At 42.0% G+C, this 25,836-nt stretch overlaps 2 protein-coding genes across 9 annotated transcripts in view; one reads left to right on the top strand and one right to left on the bottom strand.

Moving 5' to 3' along the window:
- The window catches only part of CARMIL2 (capping protein regulator and myosin 1 linker 2), a 62,059-nt gene extending 60,684 nt beyond the window's left edge, over positions 1 to 1,375 (top strand). For all 3 annotated transcript variants that reach the window (XM_082229268.1, XM_082229267.1, XM_082229269.1), the window contains one exon: positions 411 to 1,375. In XM_082229268.1, the coding sequence (XP_082085394.1) occupies positions 411 to 580 (170 nt within the window). In that variant the 3' untranslated portion in view covers positions 581 to 1,375. The remainder of the gene's footprint in view (positions 1 to 410) is intronic.
- LOC309535862 (uncharacterized protein) lies at positions 1,376 to 25,836 on the bottom strand. 6 transcript variants are annotated; one of them, XM_082229369.1, is made up of 14 exons: positions 25,309 to 25,836; positions 23,183 to 23,306; positions 21,972 to 22,096; positions 19,273 to 19,363; positions 15,752 to 15,831; positions 14,662 to 14,706; positions 13,908 to 13,942; positions 12,137 to 12,771; positions 11,064 to 11,129; positions 9,449 to 9,526; positions 6,291 to 7,090; positions 5,827 to 5,906; positions 5,451 to 5,540; positions 1,376 to 3,594 (listed from the first exon to the last, which is right to left on the bottom strand). In XM_082229369.1, the coding sequence occupies exons 1-8, from the start codon at positions 25,350 to 25,352 to the stop codon at positions 12,575 to 12,577; spliced, it is 741 nt and encodes a 246-aa protein (XP_082085495.1). In that variant the 5' UTR covers positions 25,353 to 25,836; the 3' UTR covers positions 1,376 to 3,594; positions 5,451 to 5,540; positions 5,827 to 5,906; positions 6,291 to 7,090; positions 9,449 to 9,526; positions 11,064 to 11,129; positions 12,137 to 12,574. The 6 variants fall into 6 exon arrangements, with proteins under 6 accessions (XP_082085495.1, XP_082085494.1, XP_082085490.1 ...); XM_082229368.1 differs by lacking the exons at positions 13,908 to 13,942; positions 14,662 to 14,706; positions 15,752 to 15,831; ... (2 more) ...; positions 23,183 to 23,306; positions 25,309 to 25,836 and having other exon boundaries at positions 6,399 to 7,114; positions 12,137 to 12,560; XM_082229364.1 differs by lacking the exons at positions 13,908 to 13,942; positions 14,662 to 14,706; positions 15,752 to 15,831; ... (2 more) ...; positions 23,183 to 23,306; positions 25,309 to 25,836 and having other exon boundaries at positions 6,291 to 7,114; positions 12,137 to 12,559.

Genomic DNA, 25,836 nt, shown 5'->3' with positions numbered 1-25,836 from the left:
AGAGATGGTTGATGCTACATTAAGTATAAAATGTTCTGCATTCACATTTTCCAAATCTTGTTCTGCATTCACATTTTCCAAATCTGACTTCTTTTTCAGTGTTGTGTTCTAGTGGGTACTAATCACAATACTTTCCATAGCAGAGGCAGTTCCTGAGGAACATCAGAGAGCATTACTGCTTTCATGTTCCATTTGTGGGCCTTCCCATAAGTATCAGTTTGGCCACTGTGGGAAAAGAACACTAAACTAGATGAGCCTTTAATCTGATCCAGCTGGACTCTTAGGTTTATTGGTTGGTTGGCTGAATTAATTTATATCCCTTCCTTCCAAAGGAGCCCAGATTCTCATTGCAGGCAGTAAAGAAGGCCACTGGTATTATGCTGATAGGATGGTTGTGGATTTTCTTGCAGGCACTCCACGCCAAGGAAGGAACAAGGAACCCACAGAGGCAAAGCCAAAAGCAGAAATGGAAGAAGAGTTGCAACAAGCTCTGGAACAAACTCTAGAGAACGCACAAAATACAGCCCTAGACCAAAGAACTGCTGTGCCACTCTCCAAGTCACCAACACAAGAGCACTGAGTCAGTGGCTGGTGATTCTGCATGATGGCAGCTCACACAGAAGAGCACAGAAGACAGGCTTATAACTTGAAGCAGCAGAACAGCCATCTGAGGAGGTGCAAGTGATTCAGCACAGGGCCAAGCAAGCCCCATCATGGCTCCTTGGTTGGTAGAGCTGGTGTTTCCAGTGAGATAAAGTGACGTCAAAACTCTTGCACGTTTGGGTTGTCCCCTTTTCACCTTTCACCCTTGTATACTCTCATGTAAGTGCCCAGTGTTCTAATGGTTCACATAGGAAAAGCCAAATGCTGAGTATGCAGGAAACCGGCTATTTCCAGCAACAGTTATACAGCTGGCAGCTGGTGCAGATGCAAAAATGTGTAGTGCCAGAAACTGAGAACCACCAGCAGGAGGGTTGGGTGGGGGGCTATTTTATATACACTAAACTTGCCTGCCTTGCATTGTACTTTTCAGGAGTGTGAAATTTGGACAGCTTGGGGTTTGCAGAAAAGGTTAAAAGCGCCACAAAGCCAGGTTGGTCTGTCTCACATTGACAATCTTGCTCCGTCCTTTAGCCTGCATCATTTCTGTTCCTAGGATTCCACTTCTGCCATATCTTTCTATAGCCTTCGTATTGCCTAGGGAAAAAAACTCTATTCTAGGCAAATATCCATTGGCATCAGTTAGGTGTTTGGCATGAATGAGGCGTAAGGGGAGGGTGTGATTTGGCAGCTTTTCAGCAAGTTATAACTAATAAAGAAGTTTCAGCTCCTCTGTTCCACAATTAAATGAGGATGATAACTCAAATCAGCAGAATTTGTTCTTGTCTCATTTATTGTGGTATTAGGACTGTTGTCTTTATTTCCCTCCAGTTTACAGACTCCATCTGTGTCTTGCTGGTACAAGAAAGGTGGGAGAAAGAGAAGATGCTTAAGTACTATGGAAAGGATAAGTGAGGGGTGTCTTGCAAAAACTCAGTGCTTCTGTTTAGATCTACTGTAAGATGACTAATCACCGCCTCTTAGAAAAATAGGCAGGTTTCCCCCCCCCCCCATGCCATCTTAAAGGGAACAACTTACCATAACCAATATGCTTTAAAGCACAGATGGAGAAGTTGTAGGTATTAAAGCTCCAACCATCCTTGATTATTGGCCAGGCTGGCTGGAGCTGATGGAGGTTTGAGCTCAGCAACATGGGGGAGGCACTCCTCATTCCCTGCTTTAAGGACCCTGCAGCTGCTCATGGAGGTCACTACAAGTGTTAAATTTTCACACAGAAAGCACTTTTTTTGTACAAGAGCTGGTGAAGACAGTTTTTGCAGTGCTGAGAAACTCACTAAATGCAGCTGAGCTGTGCTGTGTGTAAACACTGAAAGATTCAGTCATTCTCCACAATCATTTATGAGTTTAACTACACCCAAGTGCTTTGGGTGTAGAAAATCTGTAATATTAAGATTCTCACCGAGCCTCAGTCATTCAGGGAACTCATGCCCCCCCATCCCCAAATGATATTGAAGGAGATACACACAGCTACAGCCATGGAATCCTGTTTCTGTAGTTTGAGAACAATCTGGTTTAAGAATTAAACTGCAAGACTCCTATAGACTTTGACACACACTAATACGCAGGGGGGAATCTAGCTCTATGTTATTGTTCTTCAGTATTTATCATCAATTACCAAGCAAATATTGCATGTATATTTAAGATATATTCTAGCACAAATAGCTGGTTTTCTTTACATTTAAGGTAAAGATTTGTTTTATTTAAACTTTCAAACAGTATTTGAGTTATTGTGCTCAGTTTTGGAAAAAAGGCACGCACATATTTTCTATGAGAGCTGTTTTTTTCTAAATTTGTTTTCATTTTATCAAGCATGTAAGCTATATAAAACATTTTGTAATTAAATGAAATGGGGAAATGTTCAAAATAATTACAGACCCATGCTATAATTCAATTCAAAACTGACGTTGACACAAGAAGGTATTATTCACAGTAAATATTCCTATCTCCTCTCCTCTTTACCTGGCTAAAAATACCCAATTTCCTCAACTGTTCCTCATAAGGCTTGGTTTCCTTTATCATATTGGTAGCCCTCTGCACACATTTCAGCTTGTTAATATCCCATTGACACTTAGGCAATCAATATTCTTTATTCTCATTTCATTTTTTTAAAGAAACTGAACAGGAAATATGAATACAAAACTTAAATGGAGTAGGTTCCATATAATGTTTCTTTACTTTTTATTGGTTATCTTTTTATTATAAATAAATAAATAATTAGAGTTAGCAAGCTCAGCTCCAATGTATAATGCTTATAAGGAAAAGTACCACCAAGGGCAGAAATGTGCCTACATCGTTAACCTACTGAGCTATTGGAGGAAATAAGGCTTCTTTCAGAAAAGTTTTATCCTCATTAAAACAATGAAAGAATACAAGCAGGCAAGAAGGAATTCAAAAAGCAGAGCATATTGCTTAAAACCTAAGACTACCAATATAAAATAATAAGAAATACACTGGAGCAGGAAACCTTCTAGGGAGGCAATTTGACCTATTGATGGCAAGGAAATCGAAGGTGTACTACAGGAGAAAAGGAGATTCCAGAGAAGCTGAATGAATGTTGTGCATCTGTCTTCATTGTGAAAGGTAATGGCCAGATCCATGTGTGTGAACCTTGTCAGGAAGGAGCTTGAGGCAAATAGTGGTGAGAAGAGATAAAATTCCAGCCCTTACTCAGAAATTAAAGATGAAAAAAATAACAGGTCCACATGTCATCCACTCAAGTTCTTAATTTGATTGTTTTATACCAAAATATTTAATTTGTCCCTAAGATCAGCCTCTGTATCTAAACACTGGAAAGTTAACTCCAATTTTAAAGAAAGGATCCAAGTAGAATCAAGGAAATTACAGCCTGGTCAGCTTACTGTCTGTTCCAGGAAAACTGGTGGAAAGCATTAAAATCCCAACCTCACTCTTATGGCGTCCAAACTGGAGTCGTAGTGGATAACTTCTTGAAGATGTTGACCCAGGGTGCGACAGCTGTGAAAAAGGCAAATTCCATTTTAAGGAGCCTTTGGGAAATGACTAAAACAGCACTGCCAATGTCATAATGCTCTTATTAAAAACTGTGGTGTGACCACAGTTTGAATAGTGTGTTCTGTCCTAGTCTCACTGTATTTCAAAAAGGATATTGTAGAATTGGAAAAGGTTCAGCAAAGGACAAGCAAAATAAGAATGGGGCTGGAACAACTCCCCCATGAGGAAAGGTTACAACATATGTGGCTTCTTAAAGGTAAAGGTAAAGGTACCCCTGCCCGAACGGGCCAGTCTTGACAGACTCTGGGGTTTGTGCGCCCATCTCACATCTATTGGCCGGGGGCCAGCGCTGTCCGAAGACACTTCCGGGTCACGTGGCCAGCGTGACAACGCTGCTCTGGCGAGCCAGAGCCGCACACGGAACGCCGTTTACCTTCCCGCTGGTAAGCGGTACCTATTTATCTACTTGCCCCCGGGGGTGCTTTCGAACTGCTAGGTTGGCAGGCGCTGGGACCGAGCAGCGGGAGCGCACCCCGCCGCGGGGATTCGAACCGCCGACCTTTCGATCGGCAAGCCCTAGGCGCTGAGGCTTTAACCCACAGCGCCACCCGCGTCCCTATATGTGGCTTCTTAGTTTAAAGCAAAGATGAATGGGGGACAATGATGACATAATAGAGGTGTCTAAATTAAGCATGGAGAAAGTTTTTCTAACTCTAAAACCCAGGGTCATTCAGTGAAACTGAATGTTGAAAGAATCAGGACAGATAAAAGGAAGTATTTCTAACACAGTGCATAGTGAAAATGATGAAATTTGCTACTGTAAGATGAAGTAATGGCCACCATCTTGAATGGCATTAAAGGGCTTTAGACTACTTCATAGAGAATAAGGCTATTGGTGGCTACTAGCAATGGTGATAGTATTGGAATTGGTATGCCTCTGAATAGTTGAGGAGCATAAGTGGGGAGAATGCTGTTGCACTAATGTCCAGCCTGCGTGCTTCCCATAGGCACCTGGTTAACCACAGTGAGAACAGGATGCTGGACTAAATGGGTCTTACGCTCTTAGAGAACTGAAATTCAGCTTACTTTCTGATCATTGGTTCTAGGAACAGCATGCGCTACAAGACTGTACTGTGGTATTGTTATTTGGCCATCCCCTGTGGAAGCAGCTAACATATCCCCTTGTGACAAAAGCAGAATAGCCTCTGCTTTACAACCGCTGGCACACATGTGAAGTCAGTTCCTTTCTTTTGAGCCATTACTACTACTACTACTACTACTACTACTACTAATAATAATAATAATAATAAATTTTATTTATATCCCGCCCTCCCCCACTGAAGCCGGGCTCAGGGCGGCTAACAACAATAAAATAGTACAACATTCTAAAAACATTATAAAATTAATTAAAATCAAATTGATGGCAACCATAGGCTAAAGTTCTGTAAAGACTGCCAAAGGAGGGAGTCAGGCTGCGCCCTGACCAAAGGCCTGGTGGAACAGCTTTGTCTTGCAGGCCCTGCGGAAAGATGCCAAGTCCTGCAGGGCCCTAGTCTCTTGTGACAGAGCATCCCACCAGATTGGAGCCGCAGCTGAAAAAACCCTGGCTCTAGTTGAGGCCAGCCTAACCTCTCTGTGGCCTGGGACCTTCAGGATGTTTTTATTTGAAGACCGTAAGTTCCTCTGTGGGACATACCAGGAGAGGCAGTCCCGTAGGTATGAGGGTCCTAGGCCGTATAGGGCTTTAAAGGTTAAAACCTTTAAAGGTTAAAATACTAAACACTTGTTTTCAAAAATTTATTTCAATATGTAAGGTATTAATCATTATAATATGGCAAAGGTGACTAGATAAATCCAACCTGAGAAGAACAAAGAACTTCAGCAAAGACTATCATTTCTGTGTGCTGTTGAAAACCCAGCATGCCCATGCCAGCAATGCTCTTGAGATCCTGCAAAACAAAAACAAAAACAGGAAACAATGTGAAAATAGGATCATAGAATGGTGGATAAGCAGATCATTCTTGCCTGCTGTGTCATATTCCTCAAAATAAAAATACCGGTATATCATTAGCAAGGTCTTATGGAAGGCAGCAGTCATTGAACAATTACTTTTACCTTCTCCCAGTTATTTCTCTCCTGTTCCTGCAGTAGGCACAGTTCCTTTGGACTCTATGCAGAGCAATCCCTCTGTCTCCCATATCACTTCAAGTATTACTAGCTTGGAAATACACTAACCTTGTAGAGTGCACTTGGGAGCAGAGTTCAGATGTTGGTGGCATGTACGTAAAATGAAAAGGGGCTCCTCTCACACACTCCTGCAGGAAGGAACAGAAGCAGATTTGTGAATTTGAAGTCAGGTTTGCTACCTTGCTCTGTCTTTTGAGATTTACAGGCTACTTCTTTCCCAAACCACTCTCTGCAGGGAGGATGGGAAGAAGGGAAGAGACAGGGATTTCAAGCCATGAGGCCACACAACTGGTGAGGAAAAGTCATTCACGTTGCACAAGTGAATATAAAACTCTACACTCTGCCTATTGGTAGAATCAAACATAAATACAATATTTGGAGTGGGGGCAAAGAAGAGACCAGGCTTTCTCAAACAGTTGTCAGGGAGCCCCTACTCACACTATGAGAATCCTGGTTATAAACCAGTGTTTCAAAGGGTGTTTACCATCATTGTTCACCCAGATCAGATTTACCAGCTGTTGAACTCCAAGCTGTTCTTCTGGCCTAGTGATGACTTTTGAGGCTCCTGGCTCCCTTCCCTTTCCCAGGACTCCCTCTGTGCATCTAAATTGGGCTGATACCTGATGCTGTTGAACTTGCATCTCCTTTATCCGGCTCTTTTTGGACATGTTCATAGCTACCAATTCCATATTACTGGATTCTGGAAAGGCCGTGGTAGTATGCTGCCCTAGGGCTTTCAGACTGGTACATGTGGGACCAGAGAAAGTCTCAGTAGGCTCCTCATCTAGAGTCATTTGTTTCCTTTTAGCTGCCACACATGTCCTGCTTATGTCCAGGAATTTCTCCCCAGATCTTCTCACCGTAGTCTGATCCCTCTGCAAATGGGCCATATGATCTTCCTCTTTATTTTCAGACAAGGACCCAAGAGAGATATTTCTCTGAATTGGGGAGTGGACAGAAGAGCGAAGGCACGTATTAGTGTGAGAATGTGAATTCCTCAGTGATGGGCCACAGGGAATGGTTTCATCAGTATTTGCAGTTTTGCTGACACTACGTGCAGTGATCAATGCAACAGAGCTGGATTTTTGACTGGCAGATTCCTTGGGAGATGTACTGCTGTGAAAAGGAAGTAGTGATGGGGACACAGTCTCTTTTGGCGCATCCTGGCCAGAGCTACAGTGGGACATATGAACACGAGGTTCCAGCAAATCTGGGGTGCAGCTGTTGGAGCGTGGAGTCTCTTCTTCCCCGGCAGTATTAGCCATGAGCACCTGCTGTGCGCAGGAGAGGCTGAGTGATATACCAGGTGTGCCTGCCAAAGCAAAAATGGAAACAACTACTTTTAAGTCATATAAGAAAACAAGCAGGCTACTGTGAATGGCTGTGAAAGTCAAGTCAACATAAAATATACACAGCTACTTGCAAATATAACCAAGAATTACACGGTATTCTGAAGGCTATTTGCATGTGGGTATTTCTGCCATTTCAAGGGGACAGGAACAGGGACGTGAACCTGATTTGTAAGAGATTTTGACTGGCTAGATGACAATGTAGGCTCCAAATAGGCCATGACAGGAGGACAACTATAATATAAATAATTTGAGCTTAGTGCCACAGTAGAGCATGTCATCTTAGTGGGTAAAATTTAATTTTTACAAATTTCTTCATTTGGGGGGGAATTTTAAAAATATGCTTTTGGATGTGAGAAATTCAAATCTGCTATTTTTGTGATTAGACATATAGCTTACCAAGTCTACATTTGATTAAGAAGCAAATAAACTCTTGGAAAACACAAAAAAAGATGTTTAACCTTCTGAAAGTGTCAGGTAATATAAAATATGTATTAAATATATTGTATAACTGCAAATACTTGGCAATCATTTCTAATGATTTCTATGCACTTTTCCACACATTTTAATTACCAAGCAAAACAAAATTATATTTATTTAACCAAAGTATTTTTTTGAATTCCCAAATCATGTTAACAACTTTTTAGCACCCCTCATTTTTGGAATTTGAAAGTTGAAAAATTCAACATGCCCTAGCCCACAGGTAGGTTTTACACATCTGGTCAGCAACCAATTTTCCATTTTTCCCTGTAAAACTTTACCCACTGACTTGTCTAATTCAAAGTATGAGCCAAATGGGGTGTGATGCAAGAGATCAGTGAGTGATATCTCTCTTTTGTGCGCGTGTTTCCTTTAAAGCAGCACAAAGAGTTCACATTTTGATTCAAGTAACAACAGGTGGCGGGGGGGGGGTTTGACTCTTTCCTGCCTATCCCATTATCTCAATCTAGCTTCCAACTCCCTAGTTGCTGTTTGTCTCACTGGAGAAAAAAAACACTCAAATGAGGCTTACAGCAGCTTCAAAGAAGAATGTGGTGGTTTCCTTTTCCAGCTCAATCAAAACTTAAGCCCGACACAGGCACTTTAATAACAAAATTTAGATTGGATCATAACCTCCTTCATTATTTTAGATTTGGGCCCAAGACACAGACAAATTTAACTCTCTCACCCTCAATATGAACAGAGTCAGAGGCTTTGGCAATGCCCACTTCCTTATAATGCAGCCCTGTTGCTCATATCCCTGCAAGAGCAATGGCATAAGCGAATGGCATGAACAGCAGAGGTGCATAGTAAAGGAAAGCTTCTGCAAATTGCTATTCACACTGTAGGAGAAGGGTAAAAGGCCCTTTGTGTCTCATCTTACAAAGCAGAAAGATGGTGAAGTGAACTATGGTGTTGGCAGGGCTTTTTTCAGAGGGAAATCACAGGAACTCAGTTCCAGCACCTCTCAGGTGGGTACCATTGCTACTCTAAGAGAACAAGGGATGTTAGAGTTGCCATATTTTGAAGAGGAAAAAATAGGACATATTTGCTGACTTCTAGGTCACTATTGTCTACACTTACTGGCAGCAGCTCTCTAGGATTTCTAGAAAAATAGCACTGGGAAGGAGAAAGTGTTGAAGCATGGAAGAGACCGGCCCACTGTTTCCAACCAGAATGTAAAAAACAAGCAAAACCAACCACCAGTTAACACCTATGATATTTAAAGACAGCAAGTGTGGCTGCAGCAAAATCAGATTATTCCGGCTGCCAGTTTCTAGTAGAAACTCAAGACGGACATACTTGCACTACTAAGGATGCCTGGTAATGTTTTTGCTTCGCTGTGAATTAAGTATGCATGTCATTTCCCAAGTATCTCTTCAAAAAAAATTGAGAATATAATTTTCAGACATCATAATCCACCCAAAGTTAAGAATATCTAGCTTCCATTGATTTCTAAAATAAATGACTTACATCACTTAACTTTAGCTGGATAGTGCCCAAACCTCATTATTTTGAAAGCAAGAAAGGAGCAAAATAAATAAAAGTTTAATTTTTGAAACCTTGAGAACACTGAATCACAGAAACGTTTAGCAGCCTAAACTTCAATTTTTTTAATCAATCAAGATATCAATTAAAAACATCAACACTTAACTTCTTGTGTCATTCGTATTTGATTTCATCAATAAAACAGTCTGACTTTCTTTCATGCTGAAAATTCCAATTATACTTCATCTTTACTATCAAGGCCAAAAGAAATATCCACTGATGCAAATACCTGGTACAAAGAGAAACAGAACAACTTTCTTCACAGGCAGTAGGACAACAAGATAAATACTCACCACTGGAGGTAGACAGAGTCATTCCTGGAATTTCATCCCAAGGGTTTTCTAAGGAACCATCTGGGCTTTCAGATTCAGCTGCCAAAAAAAAGAGTGCAATCAATTGTTTCCCTGCAAATAGGCCTCTTAAAGGTGCAGGCAACCCTGAGGTCAGGTTAAAGTAATGGGAAAGAGCTCTGGACATTCAAACATTCTAGAAATTCTATCTTCCAAGAAGGCAGCCGGTGTAACCAAAGTACGACAGAACTACCCTCTCCCCTCCCAAGTTGTGTTAAGGTGGAGCATGGTCTGCCCTCAAAGTAAGTTCAAGATCATTCAAAATATCATCTGCAGAGCAGGTTTTCAGAAATTAATTTAGTGGAAAAATAAGAGCAGAGGTTCTGAAGTTACATCTACTAATGCTTATGGAATAGCTTTGAACCACATGCACAGCATTGTAGCTTGGGGGGTGGCATTTGATATCTTATCTCCACATCCTTTCAAGACTCCCTGGCCGCATATGAGACTACTTTCAGCCATCCACAGTCACAAATGTTTTTCCCCTGTCAAATAACACCTATTAAAAAATTTCATACTATACTGGAGAACTGCACATCTGTAGTTATAAGGTTTCATCCCAAAATCTAATAGCAAAGCAAGCCACCAGATATATCTGAGCCTACAGTAAATGGGTATGAAGCATGAATATTGTCAGGTTTTGAAGAGATTACAGAGCACATGGCTCTCAACCACCATTATCCAGACCTCATTAGATAGATTAAGAAGCATAAGCAAGTGAACTTCACATTTGTCAGCTTTCCTTGTAACTGAGTCAAAGGTACTTGCTGCAGCCTTTCAAGGTCTCAGCAGATTTATTAGTTTGGTGAATAATAATAATAATAATAATAATAATAATAATAATAATAATAATAATACCACCCTTCATCCAAGGATCACAGGATGGTTTACAGTATAAAAACACAAAAAAACCATAGTAACAAACAATAACTCCCTACACCCATTGCCCTGCCAACCACTGGCATGTGGCACCCAGAAGACTGCCCACTGGGGAATGTGATACTCAGGCAGAAAGAGGGTTCCACTCTTGGCCTACAAATGAAATTGGCAACAAATGAAATTCAACTTCCTATGAGTATTATTGAGATGCTGCTCAGTAGGAGCTTTGGATACAGACAAGCAACCATTATCTGTAAAACTACTGATTTCATAATACAGTGGTACCGCAGGTTACATACGCTTCAGGTTACATATGCTTCAGGTTACAGACTCTGCTAACCCAGAAATAGTGCTTCAGGTTAAGAACTTTGCTTCAGGATGAGAACAGAAATCGTGCTCCGGCGGCGTGGCGGCAGCAAGAGGCCCCATTAGCTAAAGTGGTGCTTCAGGTTAAGAACAGTTTCAGGTTAAGTACGGACCTCCGGAATCAATTAAGGTACTACTGTAGTCTTCTGAAGTACCACTGTAGTCTTCTAGACTTTGAGAGCTCAGTTGTGGACCAAGGTGTCTTTTAGATAATGTGATATCCCCTTAAGTAGAAAGCTACACTTGTGTCAACAGAAAGGCCATACATCACTTTTGTGGCCTTGCAGGCAGAGAGACAACTACTGCTACTCACCACTGAAAAAAGATACAGTACTTTGCTCATCATCTTGAGTACTCTCAAGAATAGCTTGAGAGGGCTCTGTAAGATAAAGGACAATCTGATTTTTAGCACGGACTCCCCCCAAAGAGACATGTATTAGAACCAGCCATTAAAAAATTAACACCATCAGTTAAAAAGTGGAATGAAAATCACCATAAATATCACAACAACCAAACCAAGAGTCAGAAGCGGCAAGCAAAAGCACTTTTCCATCCCCATTGCACTTTACCCCTCCCCAAAGGGCTGGACGAAGAGGTGTCTTCACCTACCAAGGAAACAAGACTGTGAAAGACTAGGCAGCATTTCTCTTATCTCCGATCTTAACACTTTGACTAGTCTTTAAAATGAAGCAAGGAAGAAAAAGGCACCAGACACCAAAAGCTCTTACTTTCTCTTTAAAAGGCAGCAGGCAGAGGCTTATATGTGATCTTAGTACCATGAAACTTGAACTCTGAATCACCTGACATCATAAGAAGCCATGGGATTGGTAGCCTGTCCACCTGGCCTGTGGAGGGTGGGCCAGATTCAGTTCTTCTTATCTGACAAATGCACCACCTCAGCTCACAGCAGCCCTCACCCTTAATTGATAACGATAATTTTAATGGTAGCAAGATTATAAGATCTATGATATTCTGCGTGAAAAAACAGCAGTGGTGGACAATAAAAACAGCCAGACCTTGCGCTCTCCCTTCTACAGTAGCTTGGGTATTAAAATGTAGTTCCTGGTTGTGGTCACAGAATCCTCTGTCCACAAAACCTCAACCTTGGTCTCTCAAACATACTTAAGCTTTGTCAGTCCTTATAGATTGCCATTAAAATGATGGCATTTAGTTATGAAGTTCTAGGGACACTTGATATTCTGAAATAAACAGAACTGCTTCGTAATAAAGTAATCCACCAAATTACTTTAGAATGGGATGCACTCTGAATACTCAATTACAGTTCTCACAACCCCTAGCTATTGAACATGCTGCCTGGGGCTTACAGCATAAGGAAGGCCCCATCCTTAACTAAGGTAATCTTTCACCCAGCACTCTGGCACTCACTTGGTGGGTAGGACTTGTGAAGTAATGCTTCATTTTCTGCACTGATCATCAACAGGTTGGCTGGGATGGCAAAGACATTCTGGTGAACATGAAATCAGAATTGTTACTCCACTTCTGCTTCCCTGCATAGCACAACAGATCCACGCAGACCCAGACAGTGCTTAACAGGCCAATAAATCTTACCAATCACATAACTGTCCAATAAAATAGAAAATAAGGGACCCTGGTGAGCAAATCTCAGCCATTTACTGCCAGTATGGAAATTCTACCAGATCCACTGATTTGAGAAATAAAAAAACATGACATCTGCTTTACTTTCAGGGATGAAGGTTTTATCAGTTTTCATCTGTATTTTTTATTCTTTATTCTTCCATCATCTATCTACCCATTCAACCATCACACCCACACACCCCATCCCTGTGATTTTCAGTTGAGATGTCACAGGCAGAACAGAGAACAGACCTTATCTTGCTTGCGTTCCACCTGCCATTTGGTGTCAGGATATACAGCCAACTGCTCAGAATCCAACAGCTTGCTGGGGTTCAATAAACTGAGACAATCCTTGGCATTTTCTTTTAAAGTACTGAGTCGATCCTGCTTTATCTCCTGCAGTATTTCAGAAACAGATGACGGCTCTTTACAGGAAAAGGAAATGTGAACAGTAAAATAGAGTGTTAGCTTTGGAACAAGAGTCCCATAACATTTTGTATTAGAGCTAAATGAAAATGAAACAGATGCCTACAACACTAGACCAATTTTAAAAGTTAGTCAGAAATATGCTTGCATCAGTCTTTTTGTAATTTGATCCAAGGTAAACATATTCTGGCAATAACAAGGTGAAAATTTCTGATGTCAGCAAAACACATAAATCAGGATGTAATCTTGCTATCTAAAATCAGATTACAAAATGTTTGTCCTCTGCTGTAAGTGGCCCAGATGCACCGTTGTCCACTGACAAGGGATTTTGTTTAGTGGAATCCACCTCTTTTGTTGAATGTATACTAATCTGGCTAAAACAGTTTTACCCATTCTTAGAACTGTAATGTTTTTATTTGTTTTACAATTGTGTATTATATTGTTGTAACCTGCCCTGGGATCTGGTAAAGGGCAAGAAAGAAATCTTAGGAATAAATAAATCGAAGTGACACAGAGCTATGCAATGCAAACACCCATCAATTCTCTGTTAAGGCAATAAGGGACAGAAAATCCACTTACAGTAAGCCTGAAACTTACACTCACTTTACTTATGCGGGTGACCAAAAAATAAACAAATAAATCAGAAAACCACAGGAAAAATAGGGTTAAATCAAAATGTGGTAGAGAAACAATAGTTGCCAATCCTATCTGCCATTGCTGTCACCTGGGAGAGTGTTTGGGCACCTTCAGAGAATCAGAGTGAGAAAGGGTCTAGCAATTGCATGAAGAGCAAGGGGAAAGTGACCTGAAAGTGAGCAAAAGTCATCTGGAATGTGTGGGGAAGGTTGACTGAGCAAGTGGGGGTGATCTGAGAGTGATGGGAGTTGATCTGAAAAGTGGTCCGGAAGCAAGGGGAAGAGGTTTTTTAAACTTGGTTTTTTTATGGCTTCTTACAGGTCTTCCTGGCTTTATGTGTTTTGTCATTTATGTGCAGTTCCACATAGGTTGCGGGCTTGCAGTACTGCATGATGCAAGTATGATATGGAGACTTAATTAATCTGATACCAACCAGCCCCTTCTATTATGTTACACTAGGATTTCCCTTTAGAAATGTCCAATGCTCACTATACAATACCTGAGCTGGACCAGGGCTGGAGAGCAAGGCTTTTCCTGAAAGACACAAACAAAATAGAACCTAGAGTTAAGAATGGCAATGGGTTTGCAAAACCTTCAAACAACCTCCTTTTTATGTCTGAATCAAATTTTGCTGTTAATTGATTTTATCTGACCCAGTTTGATCCACTCTAAGGATGACATTTTAGCACATCCCTATCCCAAAATACTTGTTATGACATCTTAGAAACGGCTAGTACAGTAAATCCCTCATTCTTTCTCTATTTCTGGATTGATTACAAGAACGTAAATATCTCAGTTAAGGGACTATTAGCTTCCTAATAATTTTCCTTACAAACATGTTCTACTGCAAAATTTTGCATTTGAAACAAGAGAAAGAAAAACTGATGTGTGGACTGTGGACGATTCCTATATAGTAGAGTCTATATCATCATCTAGTGAAAAGTTATTGTCTGCACATACAGAACTATCGATCAATTCCAGTAATATATCTTGCTGTTCATTGCACTATCCTTCCTCCAAGGAGTTCAGAGTGGTGTCCATGAAGGTTATTCCATGTTATCTTCACAATAGCTCTTTCTGTACTGAGAACCTGAAGTTTTGAGCTCTGACTGTTCTAAAACAAAAACCTTACTAATATGTGCAAAACAGAACCTGAAACGTGTTTTGGTAATCCACATAGAATATTTCCACTGCTATTTTAAGCTAACTCACATATTAAGCATGAAGAAACAACTGTTGGACCATGTACTTACTGCCACAGTTCCTTTATCTTCTCCAGTACTGAGGGCTCCCGGTTGCTATAAAAAGATGACATCTTAGCATTCCCAGCTTTTCACCATAGTCCAAAGTTACTACTTAAGCTTCTCAGAGCAGAAGAACAAATGGATTAAAGAATGGATTTCGAAACCTGACCGATCATACGAAAAATTACAGAATACTCTTAGTTTCTGAATATGGTAGATCCCAAGGCCATCAAAAGTTACCAAAGCCACTTGGAGAATTATTATTATTTTCATTTTTAAAAACAACCAATTTGCAGCTTCAATTTCCAGTAACAAAAACATCACTAAGTAGCAATTCTCTCAAAAATGAATGGCTGCCTCCAGGGTATACTTCCTGTCATCTTTCCAAATCCCCTTCTTTGACAATTTGAGAAAGCTACAGCACTGAACTATAAAAGAGGTAAGGGCCTGACTACACAGGACGCTAATGAAAACATTTTCCCCAAATATAAATTGGTATGCAGCAGAGGCTATTTTCATTTAAATTGTCGCTGGGAGTAGAAGATTTGAACCTTCCCACACCATACACCTCACCATACCTGGAGTTTCTGAGATAAAACCATACATGCACCTCTGGGTTGGCACTTAAATTTTTAAAAGCCACAATATGATTGCTAACCACCTCATTCACATCACAGGTAGTAAGGCTCTAACAAAATAAGACTGTTGGGGAAGGACACATACCAATTCATTCTGCTCACAAAACCTCGACCTTGGTCTCTCAAACATACTTAAGCTCTGTCAGTCCTTATAGATTGCCAGTAAAATGATGGCATTTAGTTATGAAGTTCTAGGGACACTTGATATTCTGAAATAAACAGAACTGCTTCGTAATAAAGTAATTTGGCAAATTCATAGGCTAGAGCAAGAATGGGGAGCACTCTGAATACTCAATTACAGTTCTCACAACCCCTAGTCAGTTAAATTTACCAAGCTTAAGTAAAATGTGATGCAAACTCAAGCAGACTCATATAAAGACTCATCTAAGCGTTTTCTAGCCAACCTTCTTCCATGTAAATTCACACATCAAGCTCATAACAAAGCCCAGAGAAAGTCTCACCAGTCTTGCTGCCTCCGTTCCCTCCGCTTCATGGGCATCACTCGGAAACAATCAAGTACAAGGTAAAATCGACAATCCTCCTGAAAGTGAAGTAAAGACAGAACTAGGTATGTTGTGCCTGGATGAGTATTCAGTCCAATATAAGAACAACATAATGTTCCCAAATTTCATTGAGTTATTACTTGAATGCAGAGGTATCAAGTTGCCCCCAAGACTGAGGGGACCCAGTGTGCATCATGTGTGACGTTGCACCATCTAGAGGAGGTTGAGCGCTTTGGCCACTGAAGCTGCGACACATGATGCACAATGCACGTGACGTGCATGCATGACGCACGCTGGGGCCCCTCAACATCAAGGGGAACCAGCTCCTTTCCAACAAAGACTGAGGGGGCCAAAGACACATAAACCCCCTAGAGTTAGCACACCTGTTTGAATGATATGCAGGGAGCAGTGGGAGGTGGAGAGAACAGATAGCAGGGCCCTTAACAAAATCCAAAAGCCCCCTTCTTGGCTTTCCCTAAATTTAATCATATTATGCTCCCACAGCATAATACAGAATGAGAGATGATAGAAAAAGAAGACAGCCTTCAGTCCATTAATATTAATTAGCGTAAGATTTGTAGGGAAGGGGGAGAATTACAAAATGCAAATGTCTCCTTGCTCTCTCCAGCCAACATAGGCTTGCTTCAGGTCAATGTAACTGTCCATGTGAGCTGCTCAAGAATAACCTGTGTCCCATATAAGCTGTGCCAACAAAATACCACTTGGGACAATAAAGGATCCTTCACATGTTAGCTTTGCCCCTCAGGTTCATGGGGTAAATGTGGCCTTTTCACAAGAAACTTAGGCGAGAAAAAATTATCTACCCACAAAATGGTAACGATAAGTAAATAAATAATGAGTTCCCTGTTATTAAGATAAAGACTTGCCTTTCCTTTAACAAGTATCATTTAAGTTTTCAATAATCTCATGAGGTGGGTTAGGCTGAAATATAGTGACATGTTCAACACCATCTTCAGGTCCAGCATTTAAAACTTTGAAAATAAATTGCAGTCACAGAAAAACAAAACAAAAAAACACCATCTTCAGAGCCAGAGGGAGATTGGAAACTTATGCTCCACCACAACTGCCCCAATTTTCAGGACATTACTCACAAACTCACCTTAAGAGAGTGTGCTTTCCCAAGACTATAATGCTGTATCAATTTTTAAAAAGGAGGTGGGAGAAGTCACCTCACAATGATACTTCTTCTGCCTTAAAGATGGCAGACACTCAGAATGCTGACAAACTCAAATCAGACAAAGGTTTGTGCCAGACAGCCTTCTGCGTCAGGAGAAAAGTCAACCAACTCAAGAGTCACACCCTGACTATTATCCTAGCAGAACCTCTGAGGAGCAGATGAACCCTAATACCACAGATAAAATACAAGCCAACCTGTGGAGGCTGGCTGAGGCCTTCACATGTTTTCCCGCCAATTTATGTGAGGCAATGCAGCTGCACCTGATTCTAAGTACCGTATTTACTGGAATGTAATGTGCACATTTTTTTGCAAAATTAGGGTGCACATTTGATTTGATGGCACATTTTCAATCACCAGCAAATACTTTTTTGGTTTCAAGGTTTTGAAAATTGAGGTGCACATTAGATTCGGTGGTGTATTAGATTCGCGTAAATATGGCTACTTCTTTCGAAAGCACCTGCTTTCTAGTCTCATAATAGAACCTGAGGTGATGTCAATGACATTTTTTTTTCACCGTAGGTCTGGTCAGAGGAAACAAAGGCAATTTTGGTAAAGAAAACTGAGGCTGCAAGCCAGTTACTTTACATAGATTTTAACTGATTAATGGTAGGTGTTTCATTTTATTTATTATTTTATTACACAACATACAAATGCACTATAAAAACACAAATACATAATAAAAATAACAACCAAACCCTGCCCCCCCACAAACCAATATCCCTCACTCCCCCACCAGCTCCCACAAACACATTTAAAAGAGAGTATAAGATGTTAATCAGCCGAAGGTCTGGTTGAAGAGGAGTGTTTTCACCTGGTGCCTAAAGGGGTGCAATGAAGGTGCCAGCCGAATCCTCCCTAGGCAGAGCATCCCACAAATGGGGAGCCACCGCAGTAAAGGCCCCGTTCTTGCGTTGCCACCCTCCAGACCTCTGGTTGGGGAGGCACACAAATAAAGATGAGGATCACAGAATCCAGGTTGGTTTATATGGGGAGAGGCAGTCCTTGAGGTACTGTGGTCCTGAGCCATTTAAGGCTTTATAGGTCAAAACCACCACTTTGAATTGGGAAGGAAACTAATTGGCAGCCAGAGCAGTTGGGCCAGAATCAGTGTAATATGATCAAACCGTCTTGCTCCGGTGAGCAAGCTGGCTGCCAAATTCTGCAAATTTTACTGATAGCCAGTAAAGAAAATAAAGTGAATTAATTCAAACAAAGATGGCAAAAGATTCTAGAAACAAATATCACTGAAGAAATATGGGGAAATGCTATATTTTTCCATGTATAAGATGCCCCCATGTCTAAGACAACCCCTATTCTTTTAACCCAAAATTAAGAAATTAAGTTGTTTAGCTTTTTGGTGGGGTGGGGGAGGTCACTTCCACCAATCGTTCACCCACCTGCCCACCACTGCCGATCACTTGCCACAGCCACTGCCAATAGCACACCTCACTACAGTCAATTGTCTGCCTGCTTGCCACCACCAACAGCCCACCTGCCCACTTGCTGCTGCCGCCAATCGCCTGCCTGCCTCACCACAGCCACCAATCGCCTGCCCAATTGCCACAGCCACAGCTACAGCTACAGCCAATCACCGTCAAGTCTTGCCGCAGCCACCAATCGCCCGCCGAATTGCCACTGCCAATCTCCTGCTTGCTGCTGCCATTAATCGCACATCCCGCCTCTGCATTCACTATCCATGTATAAGACGACACCCAATTTTTGCCTTTTTTAAAAAGCAAAAAAGCATAGTCTTATACATAGAAAAATACGGTAAATTCTCTAATAATTTGATATCCTGCAGGCCCAGCTTCCTATTACCTCAGTGTCAGAATCCCATGGTAGGCAGCAGACTTTCCTAAAACTAACAGTCCTTTAGAGGCATCTGGGTGAATGCATGTGAGCTAAACGTGTGGTGTGAGAATACACACAAGCCGTAAGGCTTCAGTGTCTCTGTGCTCACTGGTTGCACGCCTGACCTTTGTGCACTGAGTGCAAAGATTCTAGTCACGTTCAGTTTTAAATGGTTAGACTCCTTCCCACAGTAAGAAACTCAGTATAATCGCGATCTCGGCTTTAGGGAGGATTCTGCCCAGGTTCAGCTGAGCATGGTTAGGACCAACCTGTAGATAACTGGGAGAGGGTGGCAATGCAGTTTTTTACGGATTGGTTTTTTAATGTTTTTAGATATGTTGTAAGCCGCCCAGAGTGGTTGGGGAAACCCAGCCAGATGCATGGGGTATAAACAATAATAAATTAAATAATAAATATTCATGTGCCTTACCACTTTAGCTTCTTCTTTAAAACAAACCCTAAAATTCTGCAGGACGATGAACTGGCCAACAATACTGGAAAATCCAGACTGGGGTAGAGCACTAAAAAAAAGAAAGAAAGAAACATGTATTGCCTCTCTTGATAGCCATGCCCAATGGTTTGCCACATTGTCTAAAAGGCTGCAATTCCAAGCAAAATTTGAAAGAATCCATTCATTTCCTCAGAAAACTGAAACTTTCAGATTCCGTTGTTAAAAAAGGGACATCCAAAAACAAATACTGTAGATAACAGCAAAGATATGTTTTGAGAATATATTTACTTTTAAATACTTGTACATCATCATTCAAAGGCTGCAGGTAGTTTACATCAAAATACAGTAAAATAATATAATCATGCAAGTAGTGCGCTTGTGTGCTCTGTGTGACCCAGATTATGTAGTCCTTACTTTCCTTTAGCTAGGAACACATATTGCTCATCACTCATCCATATGTCGCTCCCTCCTCACACTACATTGCTCAGGAGATCTTTCAAGTTCTACAAAAGCCCATGTGGAAAGTGTAGAATGAAGTTTGCCAACAGTGTGCAAATGCAAATGTGCACAAATCGGTTTGCAAAAATTATTCTAAGAACAGAACTTACACTGTCTCAGAGTGAATAGAGTAGCTATGTATGCAGGACCTGAAATATTATGGAATTTACTCTTCCATGCTACATACTCTGCAAATAGAAATTAACAACTGTTTGTCTACCATAGGTTCTCTTGTGTGTCTTAAAAAGTGAAGAATGCATGAAAGGTCTAAAGTTAATTTTTAAAATGGAATTCTTGCATTATGAGACTTCTGGTAGATTCTGTAACACAGAATTTTAGATTGCTTGGCACAGAATGGTATGCAGATTGCTAATGTGCTAGCTTTTGTACATGCACGTACAAAATGTACGTGTTTCATAAAATTTATACACCACATAATTCTAAGAAAAAGCCTAAAAGTGGTTTAAAATCCCAAAGCAGTAATAAAAATGAAAAACACAAGGAACCATAACAAGGGTCTCTAACCAAAGCAAGGTGCTCTGTAGATAAAACCAGGAAAGTCACCACTACCTAAGCCTCTCAGAAATCTATTGCAGCAGGGCCCATGGCAGTGTTAATTTAAAAGCTAGCTAACCTAAGGATTAGCTACTGATCAGGACTGACAGAGGATACAGCTTTATGCCTTAAGCCTCTGGTTTGTGGAAGCTATGATGGGACAAGGGAAAAGTGGAGTGTGTGCTGATTCACACAGTAGCCTTATGGAATCCTTCAACCTGGCGGGGGGGGGGGAGGTGAGAGAAAGAATCTTGCACAATTTAGTGAAAGAATCCAGTCACTTGGGCCACCAAAGAGATGTTGCTTCAACACTGGAAGATGAAGTCACTGACCTCCATAAAACAACTGATTAGTGATTTGAACTGGCAATGTATCCACATCAGCACAACGAAGAGAAGTATGTGACCATTTTTAATTAGTTTTTCTTAAGAATTATGCACTGTAGTGTACCGCTTAGTAAAATAATTAGATAAAATACCGGTAATTATCTTCCAAATTAATATTATTAAAACACTGTAATCTATCTCCCCGAAGTCTCCCTTGCTTATTTTAATACTTTTTATTTTTTGTTTGAATATTATTTTAATTTTAGACTATTCAGTTTGTTTTTAAAGGTTGTGTGACAGACCCTCAAAACATTTCCATTTTTCTTAAGTGCCTGCCACAAGCTCAGCAAGATAGGAACAAGGCTGGAGAGCAGTTTGGAATCACCAGTATTTATTGCTACTCTATCAGGTTCCCTATAATAGGCTGTTTACCCAAACACCAATTTCACCCTGGCAAATTTGATGATTAGGACAGTGTTTCCCAACCTTTTTTGGGCAAAGGCACACTTGTCTCATGAAAAAAATCTCGAGGCACACCACGTTACAGCCCTGGGACGTCAGCGTGCAGCGTCACGCCGGGAGGGACGCACGAAGGAGGGGGGGAGGGCGAGCGGAGGCAGCGGCGAGCCCCGTTCCTCCCCATCCGCCCCTTTCCGTGCAAGGAGCGCGAACAGGTGTGAGAATGGGGTCAAACCTGTGGGCCGGCACCGGGGAACCTCCAAGCTTTGGGGGTGGGGGGGGAGGAGGCAGCAACGCGAGGCAGGAAGGAGAGCGCGGCTTGGCTGGGTGAGCTTTGGCAGGGAATGAGAGCCGCGAGGCGGGCGCTGCGGACGGAGGCGCTGCCCGCCGAGCTCACAGGCAGCCAGGCAGGCAGACGGTGAGAGCCCTGCGCTGGGTGGCCTCTCCTCGCCGCCGCCGCCCCGCCTCTCGCCGCCCGACTTGCCCGCCTCCCTCCGGGGACGGCGCCCCAATCGAAAATTTGACTTAAAAAAAAAAACTTTCGAATTTTTTAATTTTTCCCACGGCACACCAGGCAACATCTCGCGGCACACTAGTGTGCCGCGGAACAGTGGTTGAAAAACACTGGATTAGGACCTGGGAGACCTGGGTTAAAATCCTCTCTCACCCAGGAAGCTCACTGGACAACACTGGGCCACTCACTGTCTCTCAGACTCAGATACCTCACAGGGTTGTTCAGAGGATAAAATGTAGAGTGAGGAGAACTATGTATACCACCTTAAGCCTATTGACGGAAAGCTGAGATATAAATGTAGTTCATACATAAAGTGTAAAAATTACCATTTTGTCATCTGAACAGCTTTGGCTGTAACATCCACTTGGATATAATGATGCCCATCTGCAACGCACAGAATAGCTGCTGGAAGCTGCTCATCATGATCTAGAGCCTTTGTTTCATTTAGAACCTAGCAATAAATTGGGAGATAAGGCAGGAAAAGAAGTCAGGTATTTCCCACATATATTAAAAACAGGGACCAAGCCACTCTAGAGTCTTTCATTCATTTTTGTGGGGAGCGGGGGCAGGATGAGGAAGATATGGAGACCTACAAAGTTTTGAAAGCCACAGTATGGCAATTTAGATCTGCATATGAGAAAAAAGCAATAGTTGTGGGAGCAGGGGACTTCCCTTTTTTCAGAGGATGAATACTCCTGTTGCAACAGGAATCATCTTAAAAAGATCAGTCTCCTAACAAGAAGAAAAACTCTCTTCTAAGCTGGTATGTGCTGACTTCCAATCTTTACAAGTACTTGTATTAAAAGACAAAATGGTGGGAAGCGGGGGGGGGGGGGACGACTTCAATCTGCTTCCCAACTAAACAGGGACACCATTGTAGTGAATCAAAATATTGTAATTAAACTAACTGATTAACCAACTTAAACATTGCAGCTCCAGCTATAAGGCACATAGGCTGCAATCCTATCCTCATTTACCTGGGGGTAAGCTCCATTAAACACAGTGGTACTTGCTTCTGAGCAAGCATGCATGAGATTGCTCTAATATAAAGCAACTCTTATGCTCAAGGAAAAGGTCTCCTCTGGATTCAGAAGACAGAACATAGCCACTGCCTCAGGAGCAGCAGAAGCATCAATTATGTCCACATTAATGTGGTGTAAGTGCTGAACTAGAACATGGGACACCCAGGTTCAAATCCCCACTCTGCTATGAAGCTTTCTGCCAGTCTTCCTCTCTCTCTCGCTCACTCTGCCTAATGAACCTCAGAGCAGAACCACTCAAAGTGGTGGTACATGGACTGGGGCAGGTCTGTGAACCATCAGCTACTGGTCCGTGGTAACTTCACCACAGCCCAGGTTGGGTTGGACACTTCAAGATAGCTTGAGAAGCACCGCCTCACAGGGTTGTTGTAAAGAGAAAAGTGAGGGTGGAGACATTGTTCTAAGCTCCTTGGAGGAAGGGAAGTATGGAAATTTATTTTATTTTAAAAATTAAGAGTTCCCCATTCATCACTGCTTAAAAAGTCACATTAATATACCCTCAGGACATGCCCAAGTTGACCCTCTTCTCTGGCTTCAGAATCCTTGTACTCCAGGAGAAGATTCACGATCCAAGGTTCCAAGTAGCAGGGCCTGTTTGTCTGGCTATCTTCATTGTCTAAACTGGAAAAAAATAAGTAATTAAAATTACTAAGGCATGGGGAAATGTGCAAAAGTGGATGGCAAAAAATGTTGCTTGATGGTATCACACTAAATATATTCCAGATTGCTATACCATTAAAACCCATTGTGCATTTATTCATCATTAAGAAAACAGAAAAACACAGAGAATGTTTGAGGCAACATGAGCCATGTTACTCCAGAGAATGCTTCATATGCCCTTCCACATGTATGTAGGTACACAGCCAATCCATGTTCAGCCATCTTAATGGGACTACTAGGACCTTAACACCTTCATATTCAATGGCCTCACCTTCTCATGTAACCATCAGTATAGTAAACAATTTGCAAGTTGGTATACAGAAAGTTCATCCAAGAAGCTCTTCATTTTAACTAAAACACTATTCTGATTTGATCAGAAACATGTACAGTGGAACCTCGTGTTACGTACTGTCCTCCTTGCGAACGCTGCGGGTTACAAGCTCCGCTAACCCAAAAGTAGGTCCCCTTTTTGTGAACTTTGCCCCGGGGTGCGAGTGGAAGTCGTGTGCTGGTAGCGCGGCAGCAGCAGGAGGCACCATTAGTGAAAGCACGCCTCATGTTACGAGCAGTTTTGGGTTGCAAACGGACTTCCAGAACGGATTAAGTTTGTAACCGGAGGTACCACTGTATTCTAAGCCAGGTGCAGTGTGGTACAAAATTAGGTGTTTTGAGGAATAAGTTATGAGCATCATATAATTTTTATTTTAAAAAACACCCTTGATTGCAAAATTTACTCCTGTCGCACATCACTCTATTTTCAGATACTTTTGCCAGAAATCAGGAGGGCTAGAAACTTGCAATGTAAATATAAGTTTTGCAGAATTCCGTATTAGAGTCCAGATTTAGAGCAAAACTGGGGTGCAGGCAAGCAGTTCCTGAGAACAGAAGATCTTCCTTCCTGATACAGTTTCACTCATTAGTATCACTCCTTTCTCTTTTCTATTGAGATTCCCAGATTGCACTATGGGATTAGGAAGGGGTTTGCATTCACCCAATACCAACATAAAAAGCTTGCACAGACATGCCCACAAGGTCACTCACAGGGTACTCAAAGTGGTCTTTATCATGCAGGTGAATAGCATAAGGTTACCAGATTTTTTTCAATGAATCTGGGGACACTTCACTCTGAAATGAGTCAGAATGATAGGATTTTGTCAGGGGACTGATTTGTAAATCTGGGGACTGTCCCTGGGAAACGGGGGTGTCTGGTAACCTTAGAATAGCAGCCTAATGCAGATATGAAAGGAATATACAGGGCTGGTCGTTGCTGGTCCAAGAAGAACTTACAATTTTGGACACCCACTGCAGAGCTACTATAAATGTGGGTTGATGCAAAAACAGCAGACTCTCGTTAAATCTAAAAGTAAAACCTGTATTGACAGAACACTTTCTCAGACATTAGACAAATTCAGACTAAACTGAGTGGGAGAATCATTCTACACCCTATTTTATTCCCTGGTAAGAGGAAAAATATAGAGATAGGTGAACAATTGCTATTTATTTATTTATTTAATGTATACACCATAGCTTTAGGTATGGGTTTTCACACATAATTTATGCCTGGCAGATAGGACTGGTTATATTACTTGGAAGGAAGCCCCAGCCCATCGAGTTGCACATGAAACTTCCATAAAGTAAAACCCTGCCCACACTTACGCTAAGCCTCACTGCAATCGTTCGGGACTCGCAGCACAATAAGCCTACGTAGTACGGAGAATGGATAGCATTTGCGCTGGAAGTGCATCCAAGTGGTCCATAGCAAAAGATGCCGTGCGCGCCTCTGTACAGCAACGGAAAACTAATGTCCCGAGGTGGGAGGGCTGCTTCGGAAAATCAATATCCTACAGCGAGTAAAAGTCCGATTAAAAGGGAATTACGAAGCACTCAAGAGCTTCGCCACCCGCCAGCTTATTCCGCGGCCTCTGCCTGTCTGCTACACCAACGACAGGATCTGCAAACTTACCCCGTGGGCTTTGAGTCCCGCAGAGACCTCCGCTCCCGATTCATAGGGGCAGCTGCCGTAGACCCGTGTCAAAGCGACCTGCCCCTTTCTCTGGACAGGAGCGAGGCCTCATTCCCGCTCCGCCAGCTGGACTCCTCCTCCCAGCGACTTCCCAACGCGACCCCAGCTAGGTGGGCTGGCCGGAGGACGGGAGGGGCAGGCACGGACGGCCCCTTGGCGTCTCGCCCTCCCCTCCCGAGCTTCCCTTGCCGCGCCTGCAAAGCAGGAAGAGGAAGCGACGTTGACGCGGGCTTTCCGTTGTGCAAAGTAAACAGCTCGGCCAGCTCAAGATGTCGGGCGCCGAGGCGGGCAGATTCGCGCAAAGAGACATCCTTTCCCCCCAGTTTCCTGAGCCTTGCCAACTGGCCCAAACTGTGCTGGCTTGAAGCAAGCTCTGCAGTGCACTCAACTGCTCTGTGAGCATTGTCATCTGAAGGCAGGATAAAAATGTTTACAATGAATAATAAATAATAATACCTTACTATATTT

This window comes from Podarcis vaucheri (assembly GCF_965113315.1).
Source record: "Podarcis vaucheri genome assembly, chromosome: 7".
NCBI classification, from domain to species: Eukaryota; Metazoa; Chordata; class Lepidosauria; order Squamata; family Lacertidae; genus Podarcis; species Podarcis vaucheri.
The sequence above is the reverse complement of the archived record's forward strand: the minus strand, read 5'-3'. Positions and strand labels throughout refer to the sequence as shown.

Bases quoted from the DNA above. Each gene is read 5' to 3' on its own strand.
- LOC309535862 (XM_082229364.1), bottom strand. From the start codon at position 12,185: ATGATCAGTGCAGAAAATGAAGCATTACTTCACAAGTCCTACCCACCA. The intron at 7,115-9,448 runs GTGAGTATTTAT...ACTTAAAAGTAG, and splicing joins GACTCTGTCTACCTCCAGTG to TTGTTTCCATTTTTGCTTTG. The intron at 5,907-6,290 runs GTAAATCTGATC...TCCTTCCTGCAG, and splicing joins AGCTTGGAGTTCAACAGCTG to GAGTGTGTGAGAGGAGCCCC.